Below are 25,207 nucleotides of genomic sequence, written 5' to 3' on the forward strand. Positions count from 1 at the left end.
GGCAAAGATGAAGAAAATAAGAAGTTAAATTAAAGCTCTTACAGAGAGAGAGAGAGAGAGAGAGAGAGAGAGAGAGAGAGAGAGGGGACATATGCTAACCTTTCCTAATAATATTATAAAATCTTTTCTCCCTAGCAAAAACCAAACAAACAAACAAAAAAAGAAATTATGGCCTGTAAAAAAAGAGGCAGCAAAACAAACTGCCAAGAGAAAAAAAAAAAAAAAAGTAATTAGATTTCCATAAAACAGAAATCTTGAAGTATAAGAGATGCTGCATTGGTTACCAAGAAGAGACTTGATACCCTATGAGCATACACAGGGGAGGAAATCCCCCTTAGGAACAGTCATAGGGGAGGGGAATAAGGGGAAAATTGGAGGGAGGGAAGAATGGGAGGATACAAGGGACGGGATAACCATTGAGATGTAACAAGAATAAATTAAAAAAAAAAAAAAAAGAGATGCTGCATTAAGCAGTTCTTAAAACCAGAACTCATTAATAGCACCTCCCCCCCCTTTTTTCTTAATTTTTGTTTTTCGAGACAGGGTTTCTCTGTGTAGCCTTGGCTGTCCTAGACTCGCTTTGTAGACCAGGCTGGCCTCAAACTCACAGAGATCTGCCTGCCTCTGCCTCCTGAGGGCTGGGATTAAAGGCGTGCACCACCACCCGGCAACCTGGTAATTCTTGAATTTGGGAATCTTCTGCCTCAGCCTTCAGAATAGCTAGGATTACATGTCTACACTGTGAGGTCCAACTGTATTTCCTTAATTTCTTCATTTTATAAGAACTGGAGGGAATAATGTCTATAAATTAACAGAGACTCAGTTGGATAATGTATACTAACTTACTGCAATCTTTCAGGGCAACATTATTACATAAATAAACCTACCCCAAAGTAACTTTGGCTAAGAATCTAGCATCTTATACTAAAGGAATAAACTGGAAGCATGGCCGGGAGTAGAGTCTAAGTTTTTAATGCCTTTGATAAATGGAGCATGCTTTTGTACCAGAGAATAAAGTCTTAAAGCAGATACACATATTCAACAGTCTGAGATCCACATCTAGGGAGTGGCCCACTAACACAGCATCAGGAAGAAACAGTTCTCTTACAGATTCTGTATATATGTGAGTTTGGTTGTCAATGGATTAATAATCTTCTTTGTGATTCCTGAAAAAAATTTTAATACAGAGAGAGAAATAGACAAATTAAAATATCAGCTTTTTTTTCCCAAGGAGGATCTTTGAAATATTATACTTAATATACACCTATTTTACAGAAAAAGCTCAAGATCCAAATAAGCAGAGGAAGTTAAAAAATCCATCATAAGCAGCTCGAGGAGAACATGGGCGGTACTCTCCATGAGGTAGACATAGGGAAGGGCTTCAGAAGCAGGGCTCCATCTGCCCTAGAATAAGGCTAACAGTTGGCACATAGGACTTCATAAGACCTAAAACTTTCTGCACAGACAAGGAAACAATCAACCAGGTGACAAAGAAGCCCGCAGAATAAGTAAGAATCTCTGCCAGCAATATATCTGGCAAAGGTTTAATATCCATAGTATATAAAGAATTCCAAAAACCCAAAGAATTAAAAAAAAATAATAATAAGCTACCCAAACAAATGACCCATTCAAAAAAATAGGCTAAGGACCTGAATTCTCAAGGAAGACAGAACTCAAAAGAAGAAAAAATAATGGCAAAGAAACATATCAAAATGTTCATCTGCCCTAGCAATTAGAGAAATACAAATCAAAATAACTTTGAGATTTCCTCTCACCTCAATCAGAATAGCAAAGATCAACAACAGACAACAAATGCTGGAGGAGATGTGAGGAAAGAGAAGCCTCCTTCACTGTTGGTGGGATTGCAACTACTTCAGCCACTATTGAAATCAGTGTGGAGAATTCTCAAAAAGCTAAAAATAATTTTTCCATATGATCTAGATATACCACTCCTTAGGGTATGCCCAAAGGATCTGACATCCTATTCTACAGACACTTGCTTAGCCACATTCATTGTTGCTGTATTCACAATATCTAGGAAATAGAAACAAGCTGAATGCCCTACTGCTGATGAATGGATAATGAAAATGAAAACTACGGAATACTATTCAGATGTAAAGAAAAATAAAATAATGAACTCTGCAGATAAATGGATGGAACCAGTGTGCAGGCCAGAGACACCTAGGGATCCATCCCGTGGAACAGATACCGGAAGGCTTATTCTTGTTTGCCTTTAACCTTCTTTCCCCCTTGTATAGGATAGTTGGGTTGTATAATAAAGTCTAATTGTTAAGAAACAGAGCCAACAGTTGCCCTTGGTTATCCCCTAAGATAAAGGGTTAAGTCCCTATTGCTGAAGACACAATGCACTTTAGAAACAGGACCCAGAAAGCCCTGAGCTGAAACTGACCTGAATGCCCACTCCCTTTAGACTAGCTTTCATGTCACCAGAAGGCACTATGCAAACTTCCAAAGGAAGGAGGAAGCCAACAGTCCAAACCAGCTATAAGGCCTATGAGCCACATCACCAGCATGTCAGGACAGCCCTTTGAGTCCAGTAATGGCACATATACCTTGGTAGTGATCAACATCTCTCTAATTGAACTTAAGACCCATTCAACAGGAGAGATACCATTCCTGCTACTGGAAACCTAGCTAATCAATCAGTGCTAAGTGACGGCACTGGTTATTGGAGGAGAATCTACAACTACTAAGCTAGCATAATCAGAATGACTAAGATTAAAAAACTGAAGTGACAGCATATGTGCATCCATTTTGGAAATCAATCTGGTGCTTTCTCAGAAAAATTCTCAAGACTCATCTATACTACTCGTGGGTATATACCCAAAAGATGCTCCACCATACCAGGACAGTTGCTCAACTATGCTCATAGCAGCTTTATTTGTAATAGCCAGGATCTGGAAACAACCTAGATGTCCCTCAATCACAGAATGGATAAAGAAACTGTGGTAGGGCTGGAGAGATGGCGCAGATGTTAAGTGCACTGAGATTGCTCCTGTGGAGATCCTGAGTTCAGTTCCCAGCAACCGCAAGGTGGCTCACACCCATCTATAATGCCCTCTTCTGGCCTGCAGGTGTACATGAAGGCAGAGCACTGTATATGAGAGAAAGAAAGAAAGAAAGAAAGAAAGAAAGAAAGAAAGAAAGAAAGAAAAGGAAAGAGAGAGAGAAAGACAGATGAACTGTGGTACCTTAACACAATGGAATACTACTCAGCTATTAAAAACAAAGAAATCATGAAATCTGCAGGCAAATGGATAGAACTAGAAAAGATCATCCTGAGTGAGACAGATATAGAAAGACATACATGGTATATATTCACTTATAAGTGGATTTTATCCATTCTAGACAGGATAAACATACTACAATGCACAGACCCAAAGAAGACAAGTAACAAGGAGGATCCAAGGGAGGATGCTCAAATCTTACCCAGAAGGGAAAATAGAATAGACAGAGGTAGTGAGTGGTTGAAGAGAGGGAACAAAGTAGGAGAGGAGACACAGAGAGATATGAGGGTAGAGGTCAGACCTGGGGAGAGTGCGGTCAGGGGGACAAAAGGCCTGTAGAGAAAGTGTAGCCAGAGGCATCTTTGTTCCCCGGAGGTTGGGGGGGGGTGTTGGGGGGATGTGATATGAGAGAGACTTTAGCAGAGACTCCTAGTAGCAGGGGCCATAGAGAATGAAGAGGACACTCTCTAACTAGACAAGTCTCCTAGTAGAGGGAGGGAACACCAACCCACTCACAAAAACTTCCAACAAAATTAACAATGCCTACAAAGATGCACAGGAATAAAGATAGAGCAGATACAGTGGAAATTGAGGGAAGAGCCAACCATTGTTTGGCCCAACCCAAGACCCACCCTTTGGGAGAGAACCAATCCCTGACACTACTAGCGATACTCTGCTATGCCTGCAGACAGGAGCCTAGCAAAGTTGTCCTCTGAGAGGCTGCACCCAACGGTAGTGCAAAACAGATGCTAAGATTTCACAGCCAAACATTGGGCGATGTGTAGGGAGCCTTGTGGAAAAGGGGGTGGGGGTGGGGTACGGTAAGGAGAAAAAGACCTGGAGGTGACAGAAGCTTCACAAGAAGACCAACAGGGTTCTGCACTTTGCACTGTGGCGGTGGGCTCGCGCTGGGATGAGTGCATGGTGCCAGGCCATGGAGTCATGGCCAGTACAGTGGTAGCAGTCGGGCTGACCATCGCTGCAGCAGGATTTGCAGGCCATTATGTTTTACAAGCCATGAAGCATGTGGAGCCTCAAGTAAAACAAGTTTTTCAGAGCCTACCAAAATCTGCCTTCAGTGGTGGGTACTATAGAGGTGGATTTGAAACCAAAATGACAAAACGGGAGGCAGCACTGATACTAGGTACAATAAAGTAAAGATCAAGGATGCTCATCGATGGATTATGTTCCTAAACCACCCAGACAAGGGATGATCTCCTTATATAGCAGCCAAAATCAATGAAGCTAAAGACTTACTAGAAGAACAAGCTAAAAAATAAAGTAAAAGTGATGACTTAAAAAAAGTGTTTCTCAGCCATTTGATATTCCTCTGTTGAGAATTCTCTGTTTAGGTCCAAGCCCCATTTCTCAATTGGGTTATTTGGTTTGGTGGTGTTTAATTTCTTGAGTTCTTTATATATTTTGGATATTAGACCTTTGTCAGATGTAGGGTTGGTGAAGATCTTTTCCCAGTCTGTAGGCTGTCGCTTTGTTCTCTTGACAGTGTCTCCTGCCTTACAGAAGCTTCTCAGCCTCATGAGGTCCCATTTATAGCAGGTTACCAAGAAGAGACTTGATACCCTATGAACATATACAGGGGGAGGTAATCCCCCTCAGCAACAGTCATAGGGGAGGGGAATAAGGAGAAAATAGGAGGGAGAGAGGAATGGGAGGATACTAGGGATGGATAACCATTGAGATGTAACAAGAATAAATTAAAAAAAAAAAAAAAGACCAACAGAGCCAACTAACCAAGGCTCAGAGGGGCCTGCTGAGACTGAAGCACCAACCAAGGACCATGCATGGAGTGGACCTAGGTCCCCTACAAAGATGTAGCTGCCGGGCAGCTCAAGCTTCATGTGGGTGCCTAGTAAGGGGAGCCAGGGCTGACTTTGAGGTGGACTCTGTTGCCAGATTTTTGATCACTTCTCCCTGGCGGGATTGCCTTGCCAGGCTACAGGGGAGCAGGACAAGCTCAGTCCTGATGGGACTTGATGAGCTGGGGAGGATGGGAAGGGGGGTTCCTCTTTTCTAAGGACTAGGGGAGGGGAATGCAGGAGAGAGAAGGAGGAAGGGATTGGGAGGTGAGGAAGGATGGGGTTATGACCAGGATGTAAAGTGAGTAAATCAATAAATATATCAGATAATTCTCTGCTAACTAAGGTTTAAAAAAAAAACAGTAAGATTAAAGAGTAAAGACATAGTGCAATTTCGGCACTAAGATATATGCAGATGTTGACTTAGCCTTTTATTTGAAAATGAATAGATAAAACCCAAGCAGCGTAAGCTGTAGCAATTCCTTTTACTCATATTCCATTCTGGAATGATAGCTTTGGGAAGAACCAGTTAGTCGAGGTAAAGAACACCTAGTAAGGCAGTCCAAAATCTTGGAATCAGGTTTGACCAGTTCACCCATAATACAGTAGCCTCCTTCAGCAACTCGTGAGATGTGTGTTAGGTCTCTCCCCTTGGATGTAAGGCACTAAGAAATAAAATTCATTCAGGCTGTTGAATTGCATAAGCTATTGTTTCCCCTTATCATATTCAGTGTATCAGCTACTACTACCCTCAGCCACCAGGAATCCTGCCAGCAACTGCAAAGATGCTTGCTTACTCAAGGATCCAGTATGAATGTAGCTGAAGCGGGGTATTTGCTGAACATTATGTTTAATTGAAGCACTGCAATACAACTGCTCTGAAAAAAGGTTTTGTTTCAGTTTTTTATTGTTGTTGTTTTTGTTTTTGTTTTTGTTTTTGAGGAGATGATTGGCCAGGGAGGCTAAGGCAAGATCAAAAGTTCAAAGTCAATCTAAGTTATACAGTGAGATCCTGTTTTGTTTTGTTTGTTTTTTAATGAAAATAACAGTATCAATCATAATGTATCTATAATCTATAGACTATGTATTACCACCATTATGGGTAAGAGCCACCACTTTTACTAAGCACACTCTAAATTTATAGCATTGCCTTAGTTATTACCTACTTCATAAGAGAAGAAGTTAAAGCAAAGAGGGGTTAGGAGACTCAAAGTGACATCCATTAACAGGGAGGGCCAGGATACAAACTCACAAGAATTCAGGAACTATTTGCCAGCACTACAGGAAAGGATATACTTGTCTTTGGAAGAGATACTAAATGAGCAAGAAAATCCTATTTCTAATCTTCAGTGTTTTGGCTTAAGCAAGACCTAAGCCAATGGTAATTAAGGCAGAGTCTTCATGGCAGTTGCAGAATACGGTATCTTCAAAAAACCAATCTTCCTGGAAATGACAAAATTTTACTAAACACAGAAACTACTTAGAAAACTTAAGACCAATTTTTTATCTGAACTACAGAACCAAGTTTTTTAAAGAGGTCCTACTTTCAACTATTTAAACTAAAAGCTGGAACTGAAAGGCACAGGCTTACTGGTACACTGAACTCAAGAAATCGTCTTGCTCTAAAAAAAAAAAAAAAAATTAAAACCATTATCTACCTCTTCACAGTCAAGTCCAAAGAAGGGACTTCTATCTATTATGGAACCATTATAACAATAAAGTTTTCACAGTTAGGAAAACCTAGAAAGAAAGGGAAGTAAATAGTTACTGGAGCTATTTCCTGACAATAACAAATACCATTTTGAAGACTCATTCAGGGAAACTGAAATAACATGTACTGAAAACTTTCTGTGTTACTTGAATTATAAAGACTAAACAAGAAGCAAACTCTCTTGTAAGTATTCATTCATTCATTGTTACATTTTGAATGAATATTGTAGGTTGCTGTTTCAGGGGACTGTAGCCTGGATTTCTCGTTGTTATCAAGCAAAAAATTCTTTCTTCTTATGAGAAAAAACTAAACCCAAAGTAATTGGACACTTCCCATGTAGGTACTATGAGAGAAAGAGTAACATGTGCAAATGACTCCATGTGGCATTTTTCTTTTCTAAATAAAGCAAAAGTGAAAATAGGAAAGAGATCCATTTCATGATAGTGAACATCTAGAAAGCACATAGTAGAAGTCTGAGTAACTTTGACTGTGTGCACCCTTACACCTAACTCCATCCATGAGATTTCCCCGAAGTCACTCTTCAGAAATATTCTTCAATTTCTTGGAGTCATAAACTGAAAATTCCCTCTAGAGGGCTCACTGCATGTTCAGGGAACTCTTTCCATCACTAAGTCAACAACTACGCATACACAGCCCAGGGATCCAAAACATTTGAATCATTAAAGACTTCTACCTTCAAATAGTTGACGAAGCAGCCAAAGTAGTATGGAGATTTCATCTGACAAGAATTTACGAAGCCGGATGTCTTCTTAAAGCACTCAGGGAAGTAGAGGCAGGTGGATCTCTCTGAGTGTGAGGCCAGCCTGGTCCACAAAGTGAGTCCAGGACAGCCAAGGCAACAGAGAAATCCTGTCTTTGCACTCCCCATTACTAGGGTGGGCTTTGAGGTTTCAGATGTTCAAATCAGTCCTAGTCTTTTTGTCTCTTCCTACTGCCTGCAGAACTGGAAGTAGAGCTCTCAGCTACTTTTCCAGCACCTGCATACCTGCATGCCACCATGACTATAATGGACTAAATTTCTGAAATTGTAAGCCAATTAAATGTTTTCCTTTATAGACCCTGATGGGACTGCCTTGCCAGGCCACAGGGGACGAGGTAAAACTTATTCCTGATGTGACTTGATGAGATGGAGTAGGTGGGGGCTCCCCTTTTCTGAGAAATAGGGGGGAGGGAGGGGAGAGGGAAGGGAGGGTGGGGCTGGGAGGAGAGAAGGGAGAGGGCTATGACCAGGATGTAAAGTGAAAGAAAAAAAAAAAGGAGTTGCCATGGTCATAGTGTCTCTTCACAGCAGTAAAACCCTAACTAAAACAGGCCTTTTTCTGCATCTAATGAGATGCTCATTTTTTTCTTTCAGTTTGTTTATATAGTGGATTTACTGATTTTCAGTGAACCATCCCTACATCTCTGGAATAACACCTACATGGTGGATGAGCTTTTTGATGTGTTCTTGGATTCAGTTTACAAGTTTTTATTGAGTACTTTTGCATTCATCTTCATAAGGGAAATTGGTTTTCTTTGAATTTTTATGTGATTTTCATATCAGGATAATTATCGCCTCATAAAATGAATTGGGCACTGTTCCTTCTGTTTCTATTTTGCGGAATAATTTAAGGAATATTGGTGTTAATTCTTATTTGAAAGTCTGGTAGAATTCTGTGCTAAAACTATTTGGCCCAGCACCTTTATCTTTCTCCTTTTTGGGGGGGAGGGGTTGGGAACCTTTTAATGACTGCTTCTATTTCATTAGTGAAGGGACTCTGGCCAGCTGAAGACGGCAGGCATGGCAGGCATGGCAGGCATGGCAGGCATGGCTCTGGCAGGCTTTGACCTTTCTCCAATTTCCTCTGCCTTACTAAAAACTGTTAGGTTAAATTCCTAAAACTAGCCTCCAAGGTCTATTCCCATAGTTGGTCACTTCTTCCTGGGACTGACTACCAAGATTCAGTTATCAAGTCCAGCAATCAAAAGCCTCCTTTGGCTCAACATAATTAGGCTCACCTAATTAACATGCCCAATTAAAATTAAACACCTCATCCTAACATGGGGTTTCAGCTTGTACCTTTATAAACTACCATTGTCCTCTGTGCTTCATTTGTCACCTCTCTACCCAGAGACAGTCCCTTGCCCCTCCAGGACAAATACCTGTCACTTTTCTCTTGTTCTCGTCCCCTTCTCTCTTGTCCTCCATCTCCTGTGTTGGCCTTTTGTCACCTGCCCTCTTACCCTTTGAAGCAAATAAATATTTGTGTTAAAAACTTGGTCTTAGAGATTTTGAGCTAATAATTTTCCTTTCAACTAGGGATTATAGATCTTATTTAAATTGTTTATTTGATCTTGATTTAACTTTGGTAAGTGATACATATCAAGAAAATTATCCACTTCTTTTGTATTTGGTGGAGTACAGGTTTTTAAATAATCACATAATGATTCTTTTGATTTCTACGCTGTCTGTTATTAAGTCCCCCTTTTCATTTCTTTTTTTTAAAATTAATTTATTCATATTACATCTTGATTGTTAGCCCTTCCCCTGTTTCCTCCCATTCCTCCCTCCCTCCCACTTCCCCCCTTCTCCCCTCCCCTATGTCTGTGATTGAGGGAGACTTCTTCCCCCTATGTATGCTCTAAGATTATCGAGTCTCTTCTTGGTAACTTGCTATCCTTCTTCTGAGTGCCACCAGGCCTCCCCATCCAGGGGACATGGTCAGAAAAGGGGCACCAGAGTTCACGTGAGAATCAGATCTCACTCTCCACTTAACAGTGGAGAATATCGTGTTCATCGGCTAGGTCTTGGTAGGGGTTCGAAGTTTACTGCCTATTTCTCCTTGGCTGATGCCTTAGTTTGAGGAGGACCCCAGGACCCAGATCTGCCTGTCATAAAGTTCTTCTTGTAGGTTTCCAGGACCCTGTGGGTCCTATTATTTCCCCATTCTCCCATGCTACTCTCGCCTAAAGTCTCAATAGGATGTCCTCTCCTCTGACCCACTTTCTCGGTAAGTAAGGTTTTTCATGGGACGTATCCCTTGGACTAGTGTTTTGATATAAGTGAGTATATACCGTTTGTCTCTTTTTGCTTCTGGGTGAACTCACTCATTATGATAATTTCTAGGTCAATCCATTTGTCCACAAATTTCGGGAATTCCTCGTTTTTAATAGCTGAGTAATACTCCATAGTGTAAATGTACCATAGTTTCTTAGTCCATTCTTCTACTGAGGGACATTTAGGCTGTTTCCATGTTCTGGCTATTGTGTATAAAGCAGCTATGAACATGGTTGAGCATATGTCCCTGTTGTGTGTTAGGGCATTTTCTGGGTATATTCCAAGGAGTGGGATAGCTGGGTCTTGAGGAAGCCCTATTCCCATTTTTCTGAGAAAACGCCAGATAGCTTTCCAAAGTGGTTGTACTAGTTTGCATTCCCACCAGCAGTGAAGGAGTGTTCCTTTCTCTCCACATCCTCGCCAACATGTGGTGTCATTTGAGTTTTTGATCTTAGCCATTCTGATGGGTGTAAGATGGAATCTCAGTGTCGTTTTGATTTGCATTTCTCTGATGCCTAACGAGGATGAGCATTTCTTTAAGTGTTTCTCAGCCATTTGATATTCCTCTGTTGAGAATTCTGATTTTATTAATTTGTACATTCTCTGCCATAAGGGTTTGTCTCTTATTGATTTTCCCAACGAAGCAACTCTTTGTTTCACTGATTCATTGTATTGTTTCTATTTTATTAATTTCAGTCCTCAGTTTGTTTATTTCTTGCTGTCTACTCCCCTTAGGTTTGATTACTTCTTTTTGTTCTAGAGCTTTCAGGTGTGCTGTTAAGCTCCTGGTATGAGATCACTCAATTTTTTTTTCTTTTAAATATAGACAGTGCTAGGGACTTTCCTCTTAGCACTACTTTTATTGTGTCCCCTGTTGTGTATTCACTTTCATTACATTCTGGAGTATTTAACTTCTTTATTTTTGCTTTAACCCAGTTTTCATCCAGAAAAGAGCTGTTCAGTTTCTATGAGTTTGGAAGCTTTCTGTTGTTTCTGCTGTTGTTGATATCCAGCTTTAATCTGTGGTGGTCTGGGAGGGAGATATTTCAATATTTTTCGTTTTGTGTATGAGTGTATGGTCAATATCGGAGAAAGTTCTGGAAGTGTTTGAGAAGGTATATTCTTTTGTGTTTGAGTAAAATGTTCCGTAGCTATCGGTTAGGTCCACTTGATTTATAACATCTGTTAGCTCCACTATTTCTCTGTTTAATATTTCACTAGATGACTTGTCCATTGGTGAGATTGGGTATTGAAGTTTCCCACTATCAGTATATGAGGGCCAATATGTGATTTAAGCTGTAGTGGTATTACTTTTACAAACCCAGGTGCCCCTGTGTTTGGGGCATAGATTTCAAGAACTGAATGTTTTCTCAGTAGATTTTTCCTTTGATGAGTATGCAGTGCCTTCCCTGTTTGTTGATTAGTTCTGGTTTGAAATCTAGTTTGTCAGATTTAGAATGGCTATACCACCCAGCAGGTGGTACATGCCTTTAATCCTAGTGCTCAGGTAGGTATAGGCAGATGGATCTTTGTAAGTTCGAGGCCAGCCTGGTCTCAAAAGCAAGTCCAAGACAGTCAAGGCCACATAGAGAAACCCTGTCTCAAAAAAAAAACCCAAGAAAACAAAAGTGTCTATACCAGCTTACATCATATATTCATTTGCTTAGACCATCTTTTTTCCAACCCTTCACCCTGAGGTAATGTCTATCCTTGATTTTGAGGCCTGTTTCTTGTACACAGCACAAGGGTGGATCCTGTTTTCATGCCCGTTCTGTAAATCTTTCTTTTTATTGGGAACTTGAGACCAGTATTATTGAGAGATAGCAAAGACCAATGATTGTTGATTCCTGTTAAGTGGCTGTTATTTTTGTTGGTGTGTGTGTGTGTGTCTGCTTTCCTTCTTTCTTGATTTTGCTGGTGTGAGATTATTTATATCCTGTGTTTTCACAAGTTAAGTTAACCTCCTTAGGTTGGAGTTTTCCTTGTAGCACCTTCTGTAGGGCTGGATTTGTAGATATTATATTGCTTAAATTTGGTTTTATGGTGGAATGTCTTATTTTCTCCATCTATGGTGACTGAATGTTTGTTCAGTATATTAGTCTAGGATGGCATCTGTAGTCTTTTAGAGTTTGTAACACATTTGTCTAGGGCTTCTGACTTTTAAGAGTCTCCATTGAGAAGCCAAGTATAATTCTAATAGCTCTGCCTTTACATTACATTTCCTTCCCAGCTTGTAATAGTCTTTGTTTTGTATGTTCAGTGTTTATTATCATGTGGCAGGGAAACTTTCTTTTCTGGTCCAATCTATTTGGTGTTCTGTAAGCTTCTGTTACCTTTACAGGCACCTCCTTCTTTAGGTTAGGAAAAATTTCTTCTATGATTTTTGTTGAAAACATTTTCTACGTCTTTGAGCTAGTTTTCTTTTTCTTCCTCTACACCTATGATGCTTAGATTTGGTCTTTTCATAGTGTACCAAATTTCCTGGATGTTTTGTGTTAGAAGTTTTTTAGATTTAACAGTTTCTTCTATCCAGGAGAATCTATTGTATTTTCAACACCCGAGATTCTCGTTTCCATCTCTTATATTTTGTAGGTGAAGCTTGCCTTTGTAATTCCTGTTTGAATTCTTAAATTTTTCATTTCCAGAATTCCCTCTGATTGGGTTTTATTGATTCTATTTCCATTTGCAGATCCTGAACAATTTGTTTTTGGTTTTGCTTTTAAAAATTCCCTTATGCTATTTGTGTTTTTCTGAATTTCTTTAAGGAATTTATTCATGTCCTTTTTAAGGACCTCTATCATATTCATAAGGGTTGTTTTAAGTTGGTTTTTTTTTTTTTTTTTTTTTTTTGTGCTTCAGCTATGTTTGAATATTTAGGGCCTGTTGTAGTAGGATAACTGGGAAGAAGAGTGAAGACACACTGCCCTAGTTATTGATTGTCTTTTTATGCTGTCGTCTCAGTATCTGGGTTTGTGATGATTAAAGGTCTAGATGCTGATTTCTCGATTTGTCTTTGTTGGGTGGGTGATTTGTTACTTAGCTTCCGTTTCCTCTCGGATTTTCAGAGAGTGTGATGGCTGTGTGTTACCTGTTTTCCTGACCTGTTAGCCTGGTATGATCACAGGGAAATGTCTGCTGATGCTGGAGGCTGAGTAATTGGGATGAGTTGGGGAAGGAAGGATGGAGGATAAGGTCTTTGTGATCCATTAGCGATAGGGTTAGAGAGGAAAGGGAGATCTCAGCAGGTTTTCAGCTACAGAGCTGGGGATGAGACTGGGAGATTGGATCTCAGGAACAATAGGAGAAGCGTGGGTCTGCCTTCAGATTACTGGAGGAGGTTCTTGATTGAGTTGGGGCTGAGATTCAGGATGAATTGGGGGAGGAAGTTAGGATTGGATGGTATGTTGGATCCACGAGAGATGTAGGCAGGGGGAAGGGAAGGCTGCAGCTGGTGTTTATTATAGCATTTGGGATGAGACTATGGGACAGAGTCTGGGGAAACAGAGACTGATACCCACATTCTTGAAAGCAACCCTAATACAACTCATTGGGTTAACAAGAAAAGTTAACAGAGCAGAAAAGGAATTACCTGGAGGGGGGGGTGTGTGGAGGAGAATAGGATAAAGGAGTAGGTGGGAGAGTAATAGAGGAAAATAGGATCAAAATCTATTATGTATAAATAACATATACTAATAAAACAACAATAAAAAAAATCAAAACTTAGTCTGGACCGTGAAAGAAAGGCATTTCCAAATCAGAGACACCCTATATTTGCTACTCACACTTATCTATACTATTAGAGGCACAAATCACATAACTATATATTGCACTACTCCAATTATATAAAATACCGAGAATAAGTACATCTATAATATCCATATGAAAAGAAAGTAGGTTAATGGCTATCTTAGACTCAGAGAGTGTGAAGACTTGAATGAGAACAGCCCCAACAGGCTCACTTTTGAATGCTGATCCTCAGTTGCTGAAACTATTTTTGAAGGATTATGGGTGTGGCCTTACTGGAGCAATCATATAATAGAGGAGGGCCTTGAAGTGTCAAAAACCCGTGCCATTTCCAGTGTCTCTGTCTCCTCCATCCTTGATCCCCTCCTCCCTATTCTTTGCTGATTGCCTCAACATATAAGCTCTCAGTTACTGCTCCAGCATCATGCCTGCCTGTCACCATGCTCCCCACTATGACAGTCATGTACTAACACCCTGCAACCAAGAGGCCCCAAATTAAATGCTTTCTTTTATAAGTTGCCTTGGTCATGGTGTCTCTTCACAGCATGAGAAACGTAACTAAGGCAAAGGGAGGCAAAGAAAAATTATTATACTGGGTTTTCTTTTGAGGTATTTAAATTATTGGTAGTTATGAATATATAAGTCTGTGAACAACCTTAAGCATACTGAATTATACACTTTATAAATGAGTAAACTGTGTAACATGTAATTTTATATTTGTGTGTACATGTATTTATTTATTTATTTATTTTGCAGTACTGGGGAAATCAACTGAGGGCATTGTGCATGCCAGGCAATTACTCTGCCAGAGCTACACCCCAGTCCTGTTACTTATACCAAAGTAAGCTGAGAGAACGGGAGCTGGAGAGATAGATCCGTGGTTAGGAGCAGTGCTGCTCTTCCAGAGGACCTGGGTTCAATTCCCATCAGTTACATGGCAGCTCATAACTCTCTGTAACGCTAGTTGCAGAGGACTTGGCACCCTTGCACAGATATGCATGCAGGCAAAACACCAATGCACATAAAATAACCTTAAAAAGAGAGCAAGTGAGAGAGTGAGAGCACTTGTGTGCATGTACTTGTGTGTACTTGTACACAGAGGTCAACAGTCAACACCAAATAGCTTCTTAGTCATTCAGCACCTATTTTCCAACACAGGATCTCTCACTAAACCCAGAACTTACTGATTTGGCTATGCTGGTTGTACTAAAAGTTCCAGGGATTTGCCTGATACACACCTCTTTGGTGCTAGAGTTAACAAACACCTGCTGTTGCACCTGGGTTTTTGTGTAGATGCTGGGGATCCAAACTCAGTTCCCTATGCTTGCATGGCAAACAAACACTCTACCACTACCAGCTAAGCCATCTCTCTAGGTCCAGTAAGATTTAAAATTTTAATGTTACATTTAGTGTGTGTGTGTGTGTGTGTGTCTGTGTGTGTGTATCTGTGTGTGTCTGTGTGTGTGTGTATGTGTGTGTGTGTGTCTGTGTGTGTCTGTGTGTGTGTGTCTGTGTGTCTGTGTGTGTGTGTGTGTCTGTGTGTGTGTGTCTGTGTGTGTGTGTGTCTGTGTGTGTGTATGTGTGTCTGTGTATGTGTGTGTGTGTGTGTGTGTCTGTGTGTGTCTGTGTGTATGTGTGTGTGTGTGTGTGTGTGTGTGTGTGTGTGTATTGATTCTCTCATTCTACCATGTGGGTCTTAGGGAACAAACTCAGGTCAGGCTGGGCAGCAAGTTCTTTTACCTGCTGAGCCATGCCAGCAGCCCAAGTTTTTTTATTAAAAAGAAAACTTAGCAATAGGAGTGCAGTTCATTTATTTAAAATGTGCCTAATATGCCCAAGACCCTGTGTTTGAGCCCCAGCACTAGAAAAAGAAAAACAACGTCATTTACCCATCACTACTCTGACTAATTAGAAGGAAATAGGGAAAATAAAATCAAGTATTTTTGCTAACGACCTGTTCTAGAATTGACCAAGATTCTGGATATAAACCTGCTTCATTTAAAAGCAATAAGGGGTCTTCCTATGGACCCTTTTGTCCTCTCTTCTTGCTCATCCTCATTCCATTATGTCAGCTGTGAACATCTAGAAACACTGACCCCCAGTGGCCACACTAGGCTGGTACTCAGGCAATTCCCCCTCCTTTTTTAAAAGAAATTATTTTTAATTTATATATTTAGTTTATATACTAATCATAGCCCCCTTCCCTCCTCTCCTCCCAGTCCCTCCCTCCTACCCCTTTACCTCTTTCCCATGCCCCTCCTTGTCCTGAGAAAAAGAGACCCCACCATCCCATCCCAGTGCATCAGGTCACATCAGGACGGGCCATTCTTACTACCCTTCCTTTCCTCCATCCTCACCTTCAGCCCTGTAACAACCTGCTAGCAATGCCTCTCCTCCCACCTCAACTCCAGCTCTTGGTACAGAGCTAAGGTAACCCTCGTCCTTTCATCCCTGTCTTTCTCCATTATTCTTTATCTCAATGCAACTTATTTGTAGAGCTCCTCTTCCCACCGTACCTCCAACTCCCTGGGGCCCTGCCTTTTGGTGGAAACAGAATTCCCTGGCTCTTTCCTGCAGCCCCTTCATTCTTTTCTCCATTTCTATTCCACGTTTCAACCCACTGACCTGCAGAAGCACTCTCTTCAGGCAAAAGCAGCCATACTTTGCTAAGATTCAGAAAGGACAACAGAAACTAAGGAATGAAAAAAAAAAAAACCACCTAGCAAAGACCAAAACAGGTATCAACACTTAGAATTACCTCAATCCCTCTCATTCTAGATGCCTAGAAACCAGCACAAAAACACAGTCATTAACGGGAAGAATAATATGCCTCCATCAGAACCCAGTAGGCTCCGAGAAATGTAATATAGCTGAAACACACAGACTTTAAAACTGCAATTATGAGTATGTTCAAGCACCATAAAGAGGATATGAATAAATCTCCTAATGAAGTTTGTTAAAACACAAACAATGGAATGAAGTAATGAAAATAATTCAAAACATGAGGTCACATTACATGAAAATAGAATATAAGAAATAGAATTACTAAAGAAAAATTAAACTTTAATAAAACTGGAAAATTGGGGCTGGAGAGATGGCTCAGTGGTTAAGGGCACTGATTGCTCTTTCAAAGGACCAGGGTTCAATTCCCAGCACCCATATGGCAGCTCACAACTGTCTGTAACTCCCAGATCTGACACCCTTACACCTATGCACATAAATTAAAATTAAATAAAAAAATAAAAAAATAAAAAAATAAAACTGGAAAATGAAAATTTTAGGAAAAAAAAAAAAACAAACCTCAGATGTAAGGCACACCAACTACATGGAAAAGAAAACTCAAGTGTTGAAGACAAAGCAGAATACTTCAGCCAAAGAAAATGTTAAATCTTAAAAAAAGAAAATCCAGGACACCACAAAAAGACCAAACCTACAAATAATAGAAATAGAAGGAAGAAACCCAGATCAAAGAGAGACTTTCAACAAACTCATAAAAGAAAATTTCCCTAACTTAAAAAAAAGTGCTTATCAAGGTATAAGAAGCATACAGAATACCAAATAGATAGGACCAGAAAAAGAAATTACTCATGACACATACTAATCAAAACACTAACCACATAAAACAAAGAAAGCTACAAGGGAAAAAGATCCAAGTAACATATAAAGACAAATACCTTAATTCTCAATAAAGACTGAAAACCAAAAGGGCCTGGATGGATGTTCTACAAACTCAGAGACCAAGCAACACTAGCAATTACAATAGAGAGAGAAAGAAAAACATAAAAACAGCATAAAAGCAAATTTAAGCAGTATCTATCTACCAATCCAACTCTACAGAAGGCCCTAGAAGAGAAATTTCTGTCTGAAGAGGTTAACCACAACTAAGGAATAAATTTCAGGAAACAAATTCACCTAGTAAATCAAAAGAGGAAAACCCCACACTACAACAACAAAATAATCAATAAAACACTGCTCACTGATGATTTTCAACACTGTATCTTAAATAGGATATCTTCATCAAGCCTTCCCCTTAGGGAACTATGCAGAAGAAGAAGCAGAAAGATTGTTAGAGGCAGAAGGGATGGATGACTCCAAGTAACAGTGTCTTCCAAACACATGACTGCCACAAACTGACTGTGGCAGCATACACAGGGCTTGCACAGCTTCAAACAAGATGGGGTCCCAGAACTGAGAGGAGGAAGTGGACAAAGGCTTACATCCCTAAGCAAGAAGTGACATCTGCTTGAAAAGGAAACTTTAGTTCTCTCCAGTGGAATTTCACTGGCTATATTAACCACAAAGGCCCCATGCCCAGCAGTAGATGATCAATACAAATAAACTCAATGGTATTTTTGTAGACATTTTGTCTCATAGTGCTTGTATGGATATTTTTTGTCTTACAGGCCTTTTGTTTATATAGTATAGATTGCAATTTTGTGTTTTAATGGACTTTTTCCATGTATGTGTGTTATTTCTTGAGCTTTTTCTTGGATGTTGTCATTATTATTGTTGTTGCTTTTTTTTGTAAAGAGAGAAAGAAATGGCATGGAGTTGTGTGCACGGGAAGGATCTAGAACGAGTTGGAGGAAGAGAACCATGACTATAATAATGTACAGAAAAAAATAGTTCAACACAAAAATATAAACAATGAGGAAGGTTTAATGTAATGGAAACGTTTATTGGTTTACTATGCACAAGTGTGTGATGTCCCTGTGTGCATTCATGTTTCTGTTTGTGGGCACATGTGCCTAGAGTCCAGAGTTTGGCATTGTTGTGCTCTCTGACTTCCCTCTATCTTACATACTGAAACTGAGCTTCTCATTTGAGCCGAACTTGCCAGTTTGGTGAATCTGCCTAGCCAGCTTGCTGCAGGGATCCCTTGTGTCCACCTTCAGAGCATTGCAATTATAAGCAAGGGGCCAAATCCAGCATGGGTGTCAGTCCTAATTATGGTCCTAATGCATCACCTGAGACATTGCCTCAGCTTGGAGCAGTCTAAAAATGTTAAAATATACTGGTTCTCTCTAGTATACTAAAGAGAAATGAAAAAGAAAGAAAGAAGAAGAACCTTCTCATTAAACATTTTACTGATGTTTTATAAGCTTTATATAAAACCTCAAATCATCATTTTCCCTATCATAGTACACACTCCACACTAAACATATTTCCACATTACAAGACAGAATAAATAAGCTATCCCAAAAGCATCCAGAAAAACCAATTTTCATCAAAAGTATTTAAATGAAGTTAGTAAAATTAGATTAAGTTTAAGCAAACCTTGTAATGGAAAGTGAAATGTTTTCATTTCCTCTTTTGTCAGAACGCATTTACAAGCCAACTTTTTTACAGCAATATTTTTGAATGATGGGATGATGCTGGATTTGAAAGTGGCAGAAACTAAAGCTCCTGAAACAACAAAGGTATTGTAATGTGTAAAACCTCAAGGAGGGTCAGCAGGATGGCCTAATGGATAAAGGTGCTTGCTACATAAGCCAGGTGATTTGAATTCTATCTTGGAACCCTTTGTGGAAGGAGGCAATCCTTTTTAATTTGTTGAGACCTGCTTCAGCCTTTAGCACAGCATAATTGTAGCCATTTTGCTTTTAGTCTCCATCTTGATTATAAAATGAAATTAAGTTCAAGTTTTCAGGTTCTGCCTTCCAATGACTATGTCGCTATGGTTTAATTTCTCAAACTGTGTATACTTTGTTACCTGGACACTCTGTAAAGTCCCCCAACTGCAGAACCAATTAAACGTCAGTTAGAAACATTTTGTCTAGCTAATCAAAATGATATAATTCTGCTCCCCCCCTTACTACCTGGATGTTACGAAGTTGCAGCTTGTTTCCTACACTTGGTTACAGTTTTGTACTTGGTTGCAGTTTTTCTTATAAAAAGATTACTTAAGAACAGACCACTAGCCTTTCTGTGGCCCTGATAGTGATCAGCCTAGAATAGGCATTCAATAAACCATCAATATCTCACTGAGACTGCTGTTCAAGTAGTTTGTGTGGCAATTCTTAAGACTATAACTTCTGTGCATGTGTAAATAATAAAAGCCTTAGGTTTATTATTAGGATAAGCATGGTAAAGATAAAAAGAAATTATGGCTTGATTTCAACTTATAAAGAGGTGTGTGTGTGTGTGTGTGTGTGTGTGTGTGTGTGTGTGTGTGTGTGATTTCATACAGCTGTAACAACACAAAGAGAAGCTAGGCATGCTGAGGATTTTGTGTGATCCCAGCATTTGGGAGGGAGGCAAAAGGATCTAAAGTTCAAAGCAAACTTGGGCTACATAGTAAGACCTTGTCTCAAAAAAATGAAACCAGAACAAATCAAGAATAGAGACAATTATTTCTAAATATGTTACAACAATAAGGCTTTTTATAAACGGTAAAGAGAGAATGTACTTCAGGACTGAAGTGGTCAAAGATATTTCAAGAAAGGAAACAATTTGCCAAATCTCAAGAAGGCACAATTGAAATAGTTGGTATGTTAGACCTCTATTACAGTGCTTGTCCATTTCAAACAGCCCATTTTATCTTCATCTACTCAAATCTCCTGCCAGCTACTAAAGCAACACCAGCCTGTTCCTTAACGAGGTGATGTCAGTGAACAGGCTAAGTGTGTAGACCTTGCTTAAGTGAGACAGCATTCTGAAATGGGACAATAGTAATTTTACACTTGCTTATGTCTAAAATTTTAACTAAAATATAAAGAGAACCAACCACTTTGAAAACTTTCGCTGTCTGATGCCTTGAAAAGTGATAACAACAGTTCTTCTCTGGAGGCATTTAGCTTCTAGATGACTTTTTAGTCAACATGTATCCTTCAAACACTATCCCTTTTTATTAAGATGGACCTCTGAAGCCAGGCACCATGGTACATAACTCTAATCCCAGCAGAGGTAGGCAGATCTCTGTGAGTTTAAGGCCAGCCCAGTCTACAAAGTGAGCCAAGGCCAGCCCAGGTTACCCAGAGAAACTCTGTTTTGAAAAACATTAAAAAAAAAAAAAATGGATATCTAGCCCTTGCATCCCCAAAAGCCAACAAATCACAGTAATAGAGGGCACTCTATATGTTAGACAGGAATGCAAACAACTTGGTTTTCCAGTTAATTTAGTAAGAAAAAAACATCAAGTTGAGAGTGGAGATATAATAAGTGATACATCATTTGTGTGCCAGGGTCAAGAGTTTGAACTTTGGTCCATCACTCAATACATAATAGAGAATAAAAGGTTCTGAGAAGGGAAGCAACAGAATATAAAAAGTATCATATCAACCTTTCAATACCAGTGAAAAACAGAGCAGAAAAATGCTAGAAAGGGGGCTGGAGAGATGGCTCAGAGGATAAGAGCATTGGCTGTTCTTCCAAAGATCCTAAGTTCAACTCCCAAGAACAACATGGTGGCTCATAAACATCTATAGTAAGAGCTGGTGCCCTCTTCTGGTGTACAGATGTACATGCAGGCAGAAGACTGTATACATAATAAATAAATAAATCTTTTTTAAAAAACTAGAAAAGGCTCTACAGTAATTACAGTAATATTGGCAATGTATATGTATAGTAACAGCGTCAAAAGGTTAGGAGGGTATACAAAATAAATGTTAATGTTAACATAACATATGTTAAACATAAAATAATTCAATCAAGAAAATATCTATGTGCTTATTGACATTATTATAGAATATACATTGGCATTATTTTAGCCAATGTATACAAGCAACAACATTTACTATGGGATGTAAGCTCAAGTTGGAAAGATGGACAGTAAATGAGTAAATATATAGTACATCGAGTAGAGATAAGAACTGTATATAAAAGGAGAGGAGGGGTGTTACTTGGTGAGTGTTCAGAGCCAGCCCAGGGTCATTCAAGGCCAAAAGAGTCTAATGGCAAAGCTAACTTCCTCCTTTCAGCCTCTGCAGATGTTGTTTAGCAGGTTAGCTCGGGACTTTCCAAGAGATAGTTAGCTAAGATAAGATAGGAATAGTTCCAAGATGAACCACAGGATGTTCCCCTGATGGCATCATCTGGACGCATTCTCCCTCCCCCCCCCCCCCACCTGCTTGGCTCCTGCCTCCACCCCATATAAGCTTTTGCTTTTGATTCAATAAACAGACCTTGATAGGAGCGCTACTTGGTCTTGGCTCTCTCTTTTTTGTCCCATCTTTTCAGGTATGGCTCCCCTCGAGACCCCGTAATTACTGGTCCTGCTGGACGGGACAGGTGAGGAAAATGGCCATTGTCATGTTTATATATCAGGATGGTCTCTCTGATAACATGGTATCTGAGCAGAGCTTTATAGGAGTAAAGGGAATGAGCCATGAAGATTGGATACTGGCCTACTTTAATGCTTTTTCTTAAAAAAAGAAAGAAAGAAAGAGACACTTTTTTTGGTTTAAGTTAATCAGAATTGAGGATTTTGTTGCTGTTATTGTTGCTTACAAGTGTAAACTTTACCACACCCATGACATCTTTTTACAAACATCAAACAAAAATGAAAGTCATACCTTCAATAGTCCTAGGAAAACCACTAGCTGATTTTTTCTTTTGCAGCCCAATGACATCAAATAGAAAAGTCGATGTCAGAGGAGGCAAGCTGAATTTCTGAAAAAGATATAAATAAGTTTTTTCAAAAATGCTTGAAAACAGACAAAATACTCTTAAAAGTCTATACTGTCATTGTTGGTTCAGACTTTCATTAAAGTCTAGGTTTTGACTGTTTGTACCATAATGAGAACCATTTTCTTAACATGTAAGAGAGTAAGGAAGTAAAAGAAGCCACATTTACTATAAAATCACCACCTGGAGATTTTCCTCTCACTCTACGTTGTAAGATCAACATTTGAGAAATTTACAACTTAAACATTTTCAGAGACGTTTACTTCTTTATTTCACTGGACAGCATATCAGGTAGTCAGGACAGATGATAATAGCAGGGCGAATAGGTTGAAAGCTCTAACTATAGGCTCATCTGAGCTATAATTCCAATTCTACAATTTATTAGCTATTAACTTTGGCCAGTTGGTCACTTTCTTAAAAATAAAATTAAAATCCCTCTTATAGTATGCAAACAGTATGATTAACACAGGGCTAGGCATTTAAAAAGTACTCAATAAAATGAAAGGAAAAAAGAGAATCAAGACTAAGGTAGATTATGGCTTGCTCATGGATTCAAATGCCTTCAGGTATATATAGGGAAACAGGCCAAGGGAGAATAGAGCAGGCCATGAGACAAAAGAGCACATGCCGCCTCTGTAGATGGCAGGTGCTATTAAGCTCCAGATAGGCCTTTTTGTTTCATTTTTGTTTTTTGTTTTTCTTGAGTTTTGTTTTGGTTTTTGGTTTTCGAGACAAGGTTTCTCTGTGCAGCTTTGGCTGTCTGGGACTCACTCTGCTTGAACTCAGAGAACTGAACAGCCTGCCTCTGCCCCCTGAGTGCTGGAATTAAGGGTGTGCACCACCACGCCTGGCTCCAGAGAGTATTCTAATGGCACCCAAATTTTAGTTTTTTCCTTAGGTTTTTGTTTTGTTTGGTTTTGCTTGCTTGTTTTAACCAGGGTCTTCCAATATAGCCCATGCTGGATTCAAATTCAAACAGGGTCCTATGTCCATGCTAGATTCAAATCCTTCTTTCTCAGCCTTCAAGTGTTACAATTACCTTATGTACCACCATGCCCAACATTATGATTTCAGAGATGTACAAAACAGATTTTATGTGAATCTTGCTACTCATAACAATTTCATGTTACAAATAAAATAGAATCAACCTGGAAGCTATATACTGTAACTGGAGATTAACTGTTTTGCTTGATAACCAAAGAAAACCGTAGTATTTCTGCTGTCTATCTTTCCTGTTGTTTAATTAAGTTGTTGAGGAATATTTTCCAAGATTGATGCCCTAGCCTCAAAGATGGAAGGCTCTAACTTAGCCCTTCATTCAAAATTTTCTTATCTTGCATGTTTGAATGTCTTTCGGAGAAATCTGAATTCCAAATAGAACCAGTAGAAATGTAGCTGACTCATTGCCTTCAGAATAAAAAACCACCATGTTGTCTAGATGGTTTGGGTATAAAAGCTGGCACCAGCTGTTGAAAAAAAGCAAACCAACACAGCTAAGATGATACTCTCAGACAGTGACAAGTATGAAAAAGAGTGATTGATAATTAATGAAATGTTTTACCAACCACTAACTCTCTGTAACTGGAAGACAGTCCTTACCTCAAAAAAATTCAAATAAAAATCCTTGTGATATTTGTTATAAACCGAATGTCAGGTGAAATGGAATGCATTAATTAATAAATCCATTGTCCTACTAACAGCTATTTAAAACTTTACGTTGTGTGTGTGTGTGTGTGGCAGCTGGTTCTCTCCTTCCACCTGAAAATGTATTGTAAATAAGAACGGATCTCGCTGGAGAGATGGCTCAGTGGTTAAGAGTACTGCCTGCTCTTCCAAAGGACCCAGGTTCAATTCCCAGGACCCACATGGCAGCTCACAACTGTCTGTAACTCCAAGATCTGACATTCTCATACTAAGGCACATAAAAATTAAAATTAAATAAAATAAGAACTGATCTCCAACATATTCTGTAGGTCTCCTAAGCCAGCATTTCAAATGAGGGCTGGCTTCAGGCTAACGGCAGGCTCGCTTGCTTTCATTCTTTCTTTCTGTTGTTTGTTTTTTCAGACTGGGATTCTCTAAATAGCCCTGGTTGTCCTGGAACTCCCTATGTATTCCAGGCTGGCCTCAAACTCTCAGAGATCTGCTTGCCTCAGCCTCCTGAGTCCTCAGATTAGAGGCATGTGCCACTGTGCCCAACAGACAGCAGTATTTCTTGACAAGAAGTCTAAGAAGTCTAGCCAATTTAAACAACCTGCCTCAGGGAAATGTGTACAACTAAAAACCTCTCGATGGGTACTGTGCTAATAGTTTTATGTCAACTTGACACAAGCTAAAATCATCTGAAAGGAGGGCATTTCAGTGAGAAAAATGCTTCTATAAGATTCAGCCGTAGGATATTTTCTTAATAAGTGATTGATGGAGGAGGGCCCAGCCCATTGTCAGTGGGGCCATCCCTGGGCTGGACATTCTGGGTTCTATAAGACAGCACCTGAGCAAGCCATATGAGCAAGCCTGTAAGCAGCATTTCTCCATAGCCTTTGCATCAGCTCGTGACTCCAGGTCTCTGGCCTGTTTTGAATTCCCATCCTGACTTCCTTCTGTGATGGACTACAATGTGGAAGTGTAACCCAATAAATCCTTTCCTCCCCAAGTTGCTTTGGTCATGGTTTTTCATTTCAGCAATAGAAGCCCTAGGGCAAGCATAAAAAAATATAATTTTCATAAGTCATTAATATCACTGAAAGCATTCAAATAATAAGACCATCTCTTTGTTTTTTTTTTTTAATCTATAAGTAAAAGACTAACCAGAATTATTAAGATAACATGTGATTTCTATCAAGTCCACATCAGGGGAATCAAATTATAGTACAGACATAATGAATACAGTAAGTATACCAGTGGGGCACTAGGGTATATACACCCTTATCTAAAGACTGCTACTCAGTTTTGACAAAGATGTTGACTGGTGGGAAAGCAGAGAGATGGGTACTAGATCTTTAAG

At 39.5% G+C, this 25,207-nt stretch overlaps 1 protein-coding gene and 1 pseudogene across 2 annotated transcripts in view; one reads left to right on the forward strand and one right to left on the reverse strand.

Moving 5' to 3' along the window:
- The window catches only part of REXO5 (RNA exonuclease 5), a gene marked incomplete at its 5' end in the record, with an annotated part of 39,500 nt that overhangs the window by 10,197 nt on the left and 4,096 nt on the right, over positions 1-25,207 (reverse strand). Inside the window, 10 exon segments of the mRNA XM_084803032.1 lie at positions 1,044-1,107; positions 1,110-1,166; positions 5,592-5,730; positions 16,090-16,244; positions 18,856-18,908; positions 18,910-18,949; positions 18,952-18,984; positions 22,092-22,188; positions 23,542-23,622; positions 23,624-23,669. Coding sequence (XP_084659158.1) covers positions 1,044-1,107; positions 1,110-1,166; positions 5,592-5,730; positions 16,090-16,244; positions 18,856-18,908; positions 18,910-18,949; positions 18,952-18,984; positions 22,092-22,188; positions 23,542-23,622; positions 23,624-23,669 — 765 coding nt within the window.
- LOC311589173 (mitochondrial import inner membrane translocase subunit TIM14-like) lies at positions 4,125-4,528 on the forward strand (annotated as a pseudogene). The gene has a single exon. The product of its transcript is annotated as a mitochondrial import inner membrane translocase subunit TIM14-like (transcript).

Source organism: Acomys minous (assembly GCF_964271855.1).
Source record: "Acomys minous genome assembly, chromosome: 2".
Lineage (NCBI taxonomy): Eukaryota > Metazoa > Chordata > Mammalia > Rodentia > Muridae > Acomys > Acomys minous.